The sequence below is a fragment of the Sus scrofa genome, chromosome 13 (genome assembly GCF_054392235.1).
Source record: "Sus scrofa isolate SSC_HxYL_T2T_F1_AM1 chromosome 13, Sscrofa_HxYL_maternal_Yorkshire_Landrace_v2.0, whole genome shotgun sequence".
NCBI lineage: Eukaryota > Metazoa > Chordata > Mammalia > Artiodactyla > Suidae > Sus > Sus scrofa.
In genome coordinates this window covers 124,955,547-124,968,926 of record NC_139395.1, presented here as the reverse complement: position 1 = coordinate 124,968,926, position 13,380 = coordinate 124,955,547, and the positions used below count along the sequence as shown (strand labels likewise).

General features: G+C 39.3%; 1 protein-coding gene across 33 annotated transcripts in view; it reads left to right on the top strand.

Moving 5' to 3' along the window:
* PLD1 (phospholipase D1) overlaps positions 1-13,380 on the top strand; it is a 224,320-nt gene that overhangs the window by 130,142 nt on the left and 80,798 nt on the right. For 19 of the 33 annotated variants that reach the window (XR_014822368.1, XR_014822367.1, XR_014822373.1 and 16 more), the window contains 2 exon segments: positions 157-370; positions 980-1,093. Coding sequence is in view for 25 of the 33 variants with exons in the window: in XM_084986822.1 (XP_084842948.1) it covers positions 157-370; positions 980-1,093 (328 nt within the window). In the remaining 8 variants the exon portion in view is untranslated. 33 annotated transcript variants of the gene reach the window in all.

Genomic DNA, 13,380 nt, shown 5'->3' with positions numbered 1-13,380 from the left:
ATCCCCCACTGCCTTGTGGTGACCTCCCAGGTTACTGTATGTCTGTTAGGGAGCCTCCATCATGCATAAACTTTAAACTGGAATTAAAGGGCCACATTGCAGCATATCTCATGCAGGTTCTTCTTTTCTTTTCTTTCTTTTTAATCATTTTCTCAGGCTGAAACAACAGAGTCTATGGAATCCTTAAGCCTCAAAGACAGAAGTGAATCTAATAAAGATCTTTCCATCCTGAAGAATGTTGATGATGCAGATTCAAAACTGAAAGGGATAGGAAAGCCCAGGAAGTTCTCCAAATTTAGCCTGTACAGGCAGCTGCACAGACACCACTTGCACAACGCAGATAGCATCAGCAGCATTGACAGCGCCTCTAGTAAGTCAACTGTCTGAGCTGGAATTGATCTCAACTACACCCTGGTCCTCCACAGCCAGACACTGCACGCCTGTTTTCAGAACCTGTCCTTCTGTAATGGAGTAAAGTGAGCAATGTTGAAAGGTCATTGTATCATGACCTTTCATTATTTAGTCTCATGCCATTTTATGGCTTTGTCTGACTCATTTTAGAACTCTTATTGTTTTAGTCACATAAGTAGTCATAACAATCACAATTCATGCTTATTATGGTAGCAAAATGACTAAGCATTTCTAAAATGATGCCAAGTTATAAAGGAAAAAGAAAAGTATTAACTGCGCTTTATGAACTTTTCATAGAAGAGGTTTCATATCTCTGCTGATCCAGAAATACATCAAACTTTTATCCTTAAACATCAGATTTTCTACATCTTGTAAACTTACATCTCGAATTTGTTTTAAAGCTCTGCAATTTTGTGTTACACACAATTTGTGACTGATTTTAATAGCCTTTCCTTATTTTCAAAAATGATCAAGCCTGCTTTCCAGTTCAGAAAACTTGGTATATTTCTATATACACACACACATATATATATTCCTTTGTAAAAAAAGAACTCTCAACTTTCTCCAGGTTATGGTAATCACTGTAGGAGTCGTCAGAATTTAATCCACGGTTTAAAACCTCACTTGAAACTCTTTCACTCTTCCAGTGAGTCTGAGCAGGGGCTCACTAGACCTAACTCTGGTAAGTATGTGTGATGCACCAGAACCTCCTTAGGCTTTGGCTTTTGCAGCATGAGCAGAGCTTGCGTGTTTCTGGATTGGCTTTCTGTTTGCACAGTTTCCACCCAATGTGTATTATTAGGAATTGGGAATCTGATAAGCTTTTGTAAGAACCAGGTACTCAAATAATTAATCAGGGCCTAAAATGTGGTGGTGGGAATGAAGAGGAATTTGGCAACGGATCAGATACAGGGACAAAGGAATCATCATAATAAATAGCAACCACAGTAACATTGTAAGCTAGTGCTGACTGTGTGCTGACTCTGCCCGCCATGGCCCTGAGCACTTGTGATGCTTGGTAGTAATAGTCTTATTGCCTTTTTACAGATGAAGAAACTCAGGGTTAGAGATGATGAGTGATTTGCCCAGTGAAGTTCCAGTTTATCAGCCACCCACAGATCATGATTCAGACTTGTGATTTGGATGCAGATGACTGCATCAGGCCCTTTTGGCTAAATTCTCAAGGCCAAGGTTCTGTGTACTGTTAAGGAGATGACGGAAATAGAGCTCAGCTAGCCCGGCTGGATGTGAGTCACTTGTGGCTGTCAGGAGCTGATGACCCTGAACATTGAGCTGGATCTTGAGCAGTGTTCCCAGCATTCTTTCATCTGGGAGCCCAGCAATTTTTAAACTGATTAACTATTTATAGTGAACTAAAGCTCCAGTGTAACTGTTAAATAAATTTGCATGTCATAAATCACAACATTGATATTCATTAAAATATGGAGAAGAACCTATATGGGGAGAGATTTTTAAAATTTATTTATTTATTTAGCATACAAAATTAGCCATACTCGGTGCCTCTGTGGATTCAAAGATAGCTCACAGTAATTCAGGGACTCCATAGAGATCATGGTCCTGAGACAGGAAATGAGAAAGTCCAAAGAGCCAGGTCGGAGGTAAATGCAGGAATTAAAGGTAAAGGGTTGCAAGCAGGTCCAGGTAGTGCTTTGTAATTCCATTGTGTGGCATTGCTCAGTTAGGACCAAAGTTAAAGATGAGATGGAAGAATGAAGTTGCCAAAACATGAAGTCTAGGTGACTCAGTGTGTGTTTCTATTGCTTACAGCAGGATTGGGGGCAACTGGAAAAGAAGATGCAAGCCAGGTGCTGAATATGTTAATTAATTCAGGCCAATAGAAGGCTGAGAGGGGTGATCCCCACAAAGGTGATCTGAGGACAGCAATTTGGGTGGTTTTCGGGTGTTGATGGAAACCCTCTTTTTATTTAACTGGATACACATCCTGTGCAGTGTTTTTTATTGAGAAAGAGAGAGTTATTTCATAAACAACTTAAACATCCAAGAGTAGAGGATGGTGAAGAATATAATGAGCAATTCATTACCTTGATAGAATTGCACAGCCTTTAAAACCTGTGAATGGGGATACAAAGAAAAAGTATATGATTCATTTGTTCCTTAAGTAAGTGCTTATGAGCTCCTACAATATGCTCATCACTGTTCTAGGTACTAGGGATGGAATAAACAGCACAGATAAAGTTCAGGTAACTAGTTGCAGTGTAATGATGGGAAGAATATACATAGATAAATCAGCAAACACACTGTATCAGGTGGTAAGAATTATCATGGAAAATAGTAAAGCAGGAGTTGGGGGAGAGTCAGAGGGGAGGAGTTACTATTCAGAGAGAGTCAGAGAATGCTTCTTCAATGAGGTAGGTTTTCAGAAAAGATTAAAAGGAAAAGAAGAATGGTGATAAGAGAATGTCTGGGGAGAGGGAGTCCAGCCAGGAATAACGACAGGTATAAAGGTTATGAGGCAGTGGGGGATTGGTGTGTTCCAGGAGCATGGCTGAGGTCAGATGGGCTGGGCAAGAATGAAAGGAGCAGAGCTGGGGAGGGTTGAGTGAATTATAGAATTTTGGCTTATACTTTAGGTGAAAAGGGAAGTCATCAGATGGTCTTGGCAAAGGACAGACAAGATCTAACTTACATTTTTACAGGCTTATTCTTCAGAGCATACCAGGGTGGTAAGTATTCATTGTGCAGATACTGAATATGTCTTGAGGTGGAGCTGACAGCATTTTCATATACAGGACATGGGATATGGGAAATGGGGAGGACTTTCCATTAGCTACATTAAGTTAAAAATTTAATTTTTTTTAAATGAAAAAAAAAAATTCTTAAAACAGAAAGCCAGAGAATAGCTGAGCAGTGTTTTGCAAAGTGTGTTCCTTGGAGCCTGGTATTTCTTGGGGGAGCTCTGAGGATACTACTGAAAGCCCTGGACCCTCCCACCTCTATTGGTACCTGGTTCAGCCAGAAAAATCCCACTTGCATTGTTTTATATATTGAAGTGGCATGTGAATTTGTTTTGGAAAAAAAAGTAATATTCTACTATTAACAATAAAGGAAGTTTAAAGAGCACAGATCTACATTTAAGTCATGTAATGACTGAAACTTATATTGTCTTATAGGACTTGAGACCCAGACCCAGATTAAGCATAGAGTAACTCTTCATCAGAATTTGAAACTGGGAGTTCTCTTTGTGGCTCAGCAGTAATAAACCCGACTAGTATCCATGAGGACATGGGTTCTATCCCTGGCCTTGCTCAGTGAGTTAAGGATCTGGCATTGCCATCAGCTGAGGTGTAGGTTGCAGATGTGGCTTGGATCTGGTGTTGCTATGGCTGTGGCATAGGACTGCAGTTGCAGCTCTGATTTGCCCCCTAGACTGGGAACTTCCATATGTGCTGCACCTACAGCCAAAAAAAAAAAAAAAAAAAGCCCCCCCCCCCGCAAAAAAGAGGAAGAAATTTGAAACTGAATGTTTGCTTGAGTTAGTAACTTCCTTTCCTTAAGATATGAACTGGATTAACCTCTGCAATGTCAGACTCATTTGACTGCAAAAGGCCATGCTGAACAGAACTCCTAGTGAACCTTACTGGTGCTGTACAGAAATCAGTACAGAATGTGCACGCGAGAGCACTGTGGGTTTTCAAGTAGAAAACCTGCACTAAAATCAGCTCATCTTAAATGAGATTAGTAATCATGGTAGATTTCTGTATTGTACATTTTAAATCAAAATTACTCAGCCATCTACAAGACCTTTTTTCTTTCAAAATCATGTTGCAAGAGAGAGAATTTGAAATTGACATTGCTTTCCTTGATACTGTTATTTTAAAAGAATTGAATTTTATTCCTCTTACATTCAGTAATTGTTTCCTGATCCTTTCCTTTTAAACAGGATTGACTAGATGGCTGATCAGGAAAATAATTTTTGTCCATTTAGTTGAGACGGATGTTTCAAACTCAATTATTGAATCATAAGGGGTAATGAATAGTTTAGTTGTTTATTTTTTTTCCATTTCTTTTTATTACTCAAATGAATTTATCACATCTGTAGTTGTATAATGATCATAACAATCTGATTTCACAGGATTTCCATCCCACAGTCCAGGCACATCCCCCCACCCCCCAAACTGTCTCCTCCGGAGACCATAAGTTTTTCAATGTCTGTGACTCAGCATCTATTCTGCAAAGAAGTTCCGTCTGTCCTTTTCTCAGATTCCACATGTCAATGAAAGCATTTGATGTTGGTGTCTCATTGTATGGCTGACTTCACTTAGCATCATAGTTTGTAGGTCTATCCATGCTGGTATTTCATTCTTTTTAATGGCTGATTAATATTCCATTGTGTATATGTACCATTTCGTCTTGATCCATTCCTCTGTCTATGGACATTTAGGTTGATTCCATGTCTTGGCTATTGTAAATAGTACTGCAATGAACATTGGAGTACATGTGTCTTTGCGAGTCATGATTTTCTCTGGGTAGATGCCCAGGAGTGGGATTGCTGGATCAAATGGTAGTTCTAGTTTTAGTTTTCTGAGGAATCTCCATACTGCTTTCCACAGTGGTGGCTGCACCAATTGACAATCCCACCAACAGTGTACTAGTGTTCCTTTTTCTCCAGCCCCTCTCCAGCACTTATTATTTGTAGACGTTTTGATGATGGCCATTCTGGCTGGTGTAAGGTGGTACCTCAGAGTGGTTTTGATTTGCATTTCTCTAATAGTGAGTGATATTGAACATCTTTTCATGTGTTTATAGGCCATCTGAATGTCTTCTTTGGAGAACTGTCTGTTTAGATCTTCTGCCCATTTTTTGATGGGGTTGTTTGTTTTTTTGGTATGGAGCTGCAGAAGGTGTTTATAAATTTTGGAGATGAATCCCTTGTCAGTCGATTCACTTGCAAAGATTTTCTCCCATTCTGTGGGTTGTCTTTTTGTGTTGTTTAGGGTTTCCTTCGCTGTGCAGAAACTTTGAAGTTTGATTAGATCCCATTTGTTTATTTTTCTTTTTATTGTCAATACTCTGATAGGTGGATCTGAGAAGATGTTGCTGTCGTTTATGTGAGAGAGTGTTTGGCCTATGTTTTCCTCTAGGAGCTTGATAGTGTCTGGTCTTATATCTAGGTCTTTAATCCATTTGGAGTTTATTTTTGTGTATGGTGTTAGGGAGTGTTCTAATTTCATTCTTTTCCATGTGGCTGTCCAAATTTTCCCAGCACCACTTGTTGAACAAGCTGTCCTTTCTCCATTGTATATTCTTGCCTCCTTTGTCATAGATTAGTTGACTGTAGGTGTGGGGGTTTAATTCTGGGCTTTCTATCCTGTTCCACTGATCTATAGTTCTGTCTTTGTGCCAGTACCATGTGGTTTTGATGATTGTTGCTTTGTAGTATAGTCTGGAGTCTGGGAGCCTGATTCCTCCAGCTCCATTTTTCTTTTTCAGGATGTCTTTGGCTATTCTGGGTCTTTTGTGCTTCCAAACAAACTTTAAAATACTTTGTCCGAGTTCTGTGAAAAATGTCCTTGGTAATTTGATAGGGATTGCATTGACTCTGTAGATTGACTTGGGTAGTATAGTCATTTTGATAATATTGACTCTTCCAATCCCAGAGCATTATATATCTTTCCATCTATTTGTGTCATCTTTGATTTCTTTCATCAGTGGCTTGTAGTTTTCAGAGTATAGGTCTTTTGTTTCTTTAGGGAGGTTTACTCCTAGGTATTTTATTCTTTTGGTTGTGATGGTAAACGGGATTGCTTCCCTAATTTCTCTTTCTGATCTTTCATTGTTAGTGTATAGAAATGCCATCAATTTCTGTGAATTGATTTTGTATGTTGCGACTTTGCCAAATTCTTGGATGAGCTCTAACAGTTTTCTGGTAGAGTCTTTAGGATTCTGTAGGTATAGTATCATGTCATCTGCAAATAGCGATAGTTTTACTTCTTCCTTTTATTTGGATTCCTTTTATTTCTTTTACTTCTCTGATTGCCATGGCTAGGACTTCCAGAACTATGTTGAAGAGTAGTGGGGAGAGCAGACATCCCTGTCTTATTCCTGATCTTGGCGGGAATTCTTTCAGCTTTTCACCATTGAGAATGATGTTCGCTGTGGGATTGTCATGTATGGCCTCTATCATGTTGAGGTAGGTTCCCTCTATGCCCACTTTCTGAAGGGTTTTTATCAGAAATGGGTGTTGGATTTTGTCAAAGGCTTTTTTTTTAATTTATTTTATTTTTTTTAATTTATTTTTATTTTTTTGTCTTTTTGCGATTTCTTTGGGCCACTCCCGTGGCATATGGAGGTTCCCAGGCTAGGGGTCAAATCGGAGCTGTAGCCACTGGCCTACACCAGAGCCACAGCAACACGGGATCCAAGCCACGTCTGCAACCTACACCACAGCTCACGGCAATGTCAAAGGCTTTTTTTATGTCTATTGAGAGGATCATATGGTTTTTATTCTTCAGTTTGTTAATGTGGTGTATCACACTGATGGATTTGCAGATATTGAAGAACCCTTGCCTCCCCAGGATAAATCCCACTTGATCATGATGTACAATCCTTTTAATGTATTGTTGGATATAGTTTGCTAGTATTTTGTTGAGGATTTTTGCGTTGATGTTCATCAGTGAAATTGGCCTGTAGTTTTCTTTTTTTGTGGAGTCTTTGTCTGGTTTTGGTACCAGGGTGGTAGTGGCCTCATAGGATGAGTTTGGGAGTATCCCTTCCTCTGCAATTTTTTGAAATAGTTTCAGAACGAGAGGTGTTAGCTCTTCTCTAAATGTTGATAGAATTCGCCTGTGAAGCCATCTGGTCCTGGACTTTTGTCTGTTGGAAGTTTTTTAATCACAGTTTCCATTTCATTTCTTGTGATGGGTCCATTCATCTTTGTTATTTCATCTTGGTTTAGTCTTGGAAGATTGTACTTTTCTAAGAATTTGTCCAATTCTTCTAGGTTTTCCATTTTATTGGCATATAGTTGCATATAGTAGTCTCTTATGATCCTTTGTAGTTCTGTGATGTCCATTGTATCTTCTCCTTTTTCAGTTCTAATTTTATTGATTTGAGTCCTCTCTCTTTTTTGCTTGATAAGTCTTGCTAGGAGTTTATCAATTTTGTTGATCTTTTCAAAGAACCAGCTTTTTGCTTCATTGATATTTTCTATGGTTTTCTTTGTTTCTAGTTCATAGATTTCTGCTTTGATCTTTATGATTTCTTTCCTTCTACTAACTTTACGTCTTGTCTGTTCTTCTCTCTCGAGCTGCTTTAGATGTAAAGTTAGCTTGTTTATTTGGGCTTTTTCTTGTTTCCTGAGGTGGGCTTGTATTGCTATAAACTTTCCTCTTAGAATGGCTTTTGCTGCATCCCATAGGTTTTGAAGTGTCGTATCTTCCTTGTCATTTGCTGCTGGGTATTTTTAAATTTCCTCTTTGATTTCTTCAGTGATCCATTGGTTGTTTAGCAGCATGTTGTTGAGTCTCCATGTGTTTGTGTTTTTTCAGTTTTTTTCTTGTTGTTGATTTCCAGTCGTATAGCGTTGTGGTCGGAACAGATGCTTGATATGATTTCAATTTTCTTAAAGTTACCGAGGTTGGATTTGTAGCCCAGGATGTGATCAATCTTAGAGAATGTTCCATGTGCACTTGAGAAGAGTGTGTATTCTGTTGCTTTTGGATGGAATGTCCTATAAATATCTATTAAGACCATCTGGTTTAATACTCCATTCAGGGTCTGTGTTTCCATATTGATTTTCTGTCTGGTTGATCTGTCCATTGCTGTAAGTGGGGTGTTAAAGTTCCCCACTATGATTGTGTTATTGTGGATTTCTCCTTTTAAGCTTGTTGGCAGTTGCCTTATATATTGTGGTGAATGTATTTTGGGTGCATAGATATTTAAAATTGTTATATCTTCTTCTTGGATTGAGTCTTTGGTTATTATGTAATGTCCTTCCTTGTCCCTTAAAATATTCTTCATTTTAAAGTCTATTTTGTCTGATATGAGTATTGCTACTCCAGCTTTCTTTTGATCCCCATTTGCATGAAATATTTTCTTCCATCCACTCACTTTCAATTTGTGTGTATCCCTAGCAGTAAAGTAGGTCTCTTGAAGACAGCATATATTGGGTCTTGTTTTTGTATCCATTCAGCCAGTCTATGTCTTTTGGTTGGGGCGTTTAGTCCATTAACATTTAAGGTAATTATTGATATGTATGTTCTTATTGCCATTTTATTAATTGCTTTGGATTTGTTTTTGCTGCTCTTTTTCCTTACCTTCTTCTCTTGTTCTTTTCTGCCTATAGAAGTTCCTTTAGTATTTGTTGTAAGGCTGGTTTAGTGTTGCTGAATTCTCTCAGCTTTTGCTTATCTGTGAAGGTTTTGATTTCTCCTTCAAATCTGAATGAGTGCCTTGCTGGGTAGAATAATCTTGGTTGAAGGTTTTTTCCTTTCATCACGTTGAGTATATCATGCCACTCCCTTCTGGCCTGCAGAGTTTCTGTTGAAAAATCTGCTGATAGCCTTATCAGGGTTCCCTTGTATATTATTTGTTTCTTTTCCCTAGCTGCTTTCAAGATTTTCTCTTTGTCTTTAATTTTGGTCAGTTTGATTAATATGTGTCTCGGGGTGTTCCTCCTTGGGTTTATTTTATATGGTACTCGTTGTGCTTCCTGGATTTGAGTGAGTGATTCCTTCCCCATGTTAGTGAAGTTTTTGGCTATCATCTCTTGGAATATTTTTTCTGTCTCCTTCTCTCTTTCTTCTCCTTCTGGCACCCCTATAATATGGATGTTGGTGCATTTCACGTTGTCCCAGAGTTCTCTGAGACTCTCTTCATTTGTTTTCAATCTTTTTTCTCTTTTCTGTTCTGTATCCGTAATTTCCACTAATCTGTCCTCCACCTCGCTTATTCATTCTTCTGCCTCCCGTATTCTGCTGTTAGCTGCTTCTAGTGAATTTTTTATTTCAGTTATTGCATTTTGCATCTCTTCTTGTTTAAGTTTTATATCTTGTATCTCTTTGGTCAGTGTTGCCTGTAAGTTATCCATCTTTGCCTCCAGTTTATTTCCACTGTCTTGCATCATCTTCAGCATCAACAGTCTAAAGTCTTTTTCCTGGAGGCTGAGAATCTCCTCATGGCTTTGCTGTTTTTCTGGGGTTTTTCCTTTCTCCCTCATCTGAGTTATAGTCCTCTGTCTTTTCATTTTTATAGGTTTTTGGTGTGATGACCTTCTTACAGACAATAGAGTTGTAGCCTCTCTTACTTCTGATGTCTGCCCTCCTATGGCTGAAGTCAGTATGGGGGCTTGCTGTAGGCTTCCTGATGGGATGGGCTGATGCCTGCCCCTGGTAGTAGGAGCCAATTCTCATCTCTCTGTTGGGTAGGGCTTTGTCTCTGGATGGGATTAGAGACAGCTGTGTGCCTGAGGGTTCTTTAGGTAGCCTGTTTACTGAGGGGTGGGGCTGTGATCCCACCTGGATTGTTGTTTGGCCTGGGGCTTCTCAGCAGCTGGCTGAGGAGTGGGGCCAGATTTCCCCAAAATGGCCACCTCCAGAGAAAGGCACTGCTGCTGAATATTCCCGAGAGCTTTGCCTTCAATGTCCTTCCCTCACAACAAGCCACATCCACCCCTGTTTTCCCAGGATGTCCTCCAAGAATTGCAGTCAGGTTTGACCCAGATTCCCTTGGAGACTTGGCTTTGCCCTGGGACTCAGTGCAGGTGAAAGTCTGTGTGCGCCTTTTAAGAACGGGGACTCTGTTTCCCCCAGTCCTGTGGAGCTCTTGCGCACAAGCCCCGCTGGCCTTCAATGCCAGATGCTCCGGGTCTCTTTTCTCCCTGTGCCAGATCCCCACACGTGAGATTTTGATGTGTGGCTCAGAACTCTCACTCCTGTAGGTGAGTCTCTGTTAACCAGTTAGTTTCCAGTCTGTGGAGCTTCCCACCCAGGAGGTATGGGGTTGTTTATATCATGAAATTGCCCCTCCTTCCTCTTGATGTGGCTTCCTCTTTTTCTTCTGGAATAGGGTATCTTTTTTTAAGGTTTCCAGTCCATTTTGGTGAAGTGTGCTCAGTCTTTAGTTGTGAATTTTGTTGTTTTTAGGAGAGAAGTTGAGCTCCAGTCCTTCTATTCTGCCATCTTAATCCCGTCCCCAGGTTTAGTTGTTTCTAAACTTTGTTCTCAGGGATGCAATTGTTAGAATATATCATTTATTTTCAGCCATCAAAGAGCTTATTATCTAATAGGTTAGGTGTCAGTATTAAATGTTTTATTAACCTAGAACCTAAATAATTTATCAGGGGGAAATATCCTACCAGCAAGAGTTGCCAGTGAAGCCTTTTCCACAACTGTAAGCCTGATCTAAAGTTCCGAAATGCAAGAAGTTTTAATAATCTAAAGATTTTTTTTTTTTTAATACATTGAAGACCTGTTTTGGAACTGGCCCTGAATATAGGCAGAAATTCAGTAAGTAGAGACTAAGAACGGAGAAAAAATAGGCACTCCAGGTGGATGTTATATCTTAAGCACAGGCCTGAGAAATGCAAATAACAAAGGGGGAAACCAACAACAAAACGAAAAGACAATCTACGGAATGGGGGGAGATATTTGCAAATGATATGACCAATAAGGGGTTAATATACAAAATATATAAATATTTCATACAACTCAATAACAACAACAACCAACCCAATTTTAAAATTGGGCAGAAAAGCTCAATAGAATTTTCTCCAGAGAAGACATAGGCACAATAGGCACATGAAAAGATATCTGTTCAACATTGCTAATTATTAGGGAAATGCAAATTGAAACCACAATGAGTTGTCACCTCACATCTGTTAGAATGACTATCATCAAAAAGATAAGAAATAAAGTGTTGGCAATGATGTGGAAAAAAGGGAATCCTCATACACTTTTAGTGGGAATGTAAATTGGTACAGCCACTATGGAGAACAGTATGGAGGTTCCTCAAACAATTAAGAGTAGAACTACCATATGATCAGCTATCCTTTTTCTTGATATTTATCCAAAGAATATGGGGGAAAAAACTAATTCAAAAAGATGTATACACCTCTATGTTCATTGTAGCATTATTTATAATTACTGAGATGTGGAAACAGCCTAAGTGCCCATCAAAAAATGAATGGATAAAGAAGATGTGGTACACACACACACACATGAACATTATTAAGCCATAAAAAGGTCAAGTCTTGCCCATTTTGACAGCATATGAGTATATTATGCTAAATGAAATATCAAATGGAAAATAGGTAAATGCTGTATGATTTTACTCCTATGTAGAATATAAAAAAACAAACAAATGTGAAAACAAAATAAATGAATAAACCAAACACACACACACACACACACACACACACACACACACACACACACACAGAACGGAGTAGTGGTTACCAAAAGGAAAGGGGTGGTGGTGGGAGGTGAAATGGATAAAAGGAATCAACTGTATAGTGACAGATAGCGACTAAGTTTTTGGTGGGGAACATGCTATAGGGAATACAGATGTAGAAATATAATGTACACACGAAACTTATATAATGTCATAAACCAATGTTACCTCAATTTTAAAAAATTAGAAGTTTCTGGATTTTAGAAAAGTATTACAATACCTGTACTCTATGTTATGTCACATCCTTGCAGAGTCCAGAAAATACCCTGTAAGCAAGTCATTTATATTTGTGCAACACCAAGCGGGATAAAGATAATAATTTCTTGTAAGTTCAGGTCAGGTTTTGCTAACAAATGAGCTAAACATTTGGATTTTTAGAGCTTCTGAATTTTGGAATTGTGGTTAAGGGTTAATATAACCAGAATTGATTGGGCTAGTGGGATGTACTTGAACTAATGTATACAGGGTCTTGAAAGTCAGGCTGAGACATTGAACCTCATCCACTAAATGCTTGGAGAACCCCTGGGGGTGGGATTTGGAGGGGATGAGTGCTGGAGGTATCTGGGTGGTATTTTATGAAAGTTATTCTAGAGACATGGGGAATCTGGTTAGCTTATTCCAGTGGGCCCAAGAATGAAGTGAATGAGAAAACCTTTTTTTTTTTTTTTTTTTCCCTGAAGAAGGGATCTGTAGAATTTCAATAGAATTTGAGAAGTGGTGATGGGGAGGTGGGTGGAGAAGAGAGTGAAGAAGGGGGTGGGAGCCAAAGGTGATTCCAAGGCTTGTGCTTAAGGAACTATGAGCAGAAAGCAGAAATCTTAAGGGAGGACTTGACTTTGTGGGGCTGACAGTGATTTGTCTTGCCTGTGATTTTACAGTTTGATGGGACAATCAGATAGACAAGGTCAAGTCAGACACCGGAAGTGACTATAGATCTAAAGAGAAGCCAGAGCTCCAGGGTTACATTTAGGGGAAAATTAGAGAAAACCTTGTGAGGGAGGGGGAGCTAAGAAAGATCAGGAAGAGTGGGTTGGAGTAATGGTTGGGGAGTGGACACCAGGACACAAGAAAAAAGAAGGGTGGTATGGCAAAGTCAGAGGACCCAGGGGGACGGGCAGGAAGACACCCTCTTCCTGAACCTAAGCAGCCAGTGTCTGGGCCACTGATGGATGAGGCATGCAGTAAACTGTCATGAAAAACCTGTGCCAAAAGACAAGGCAGATGCAATCATGAAATCAACTGGGAGCCAGATGCAGGCTAATAGGAACCCCCAGACCAGCACTGCTGTCGAAAACGATCCTCTCTTCCTGCTCATAGATGCGCATGCAAGTCTGAGCAGTAATTGCAGCAACTAGGTGTGTTTGGTTCTGTTTAACCTTAATATTTCATTTTGTTCTGAGGAGGACCTGATTTATTTGGAATAGTTTAGGCCACAACTAAAACCAAAACCAAACTGAGATTATGAGCAGGTTTTATTCAATGAGCACCAAGATCATTTTCTGAGACTTCAGAATTTTCTTTGTTCTGTTTTTCTTATCA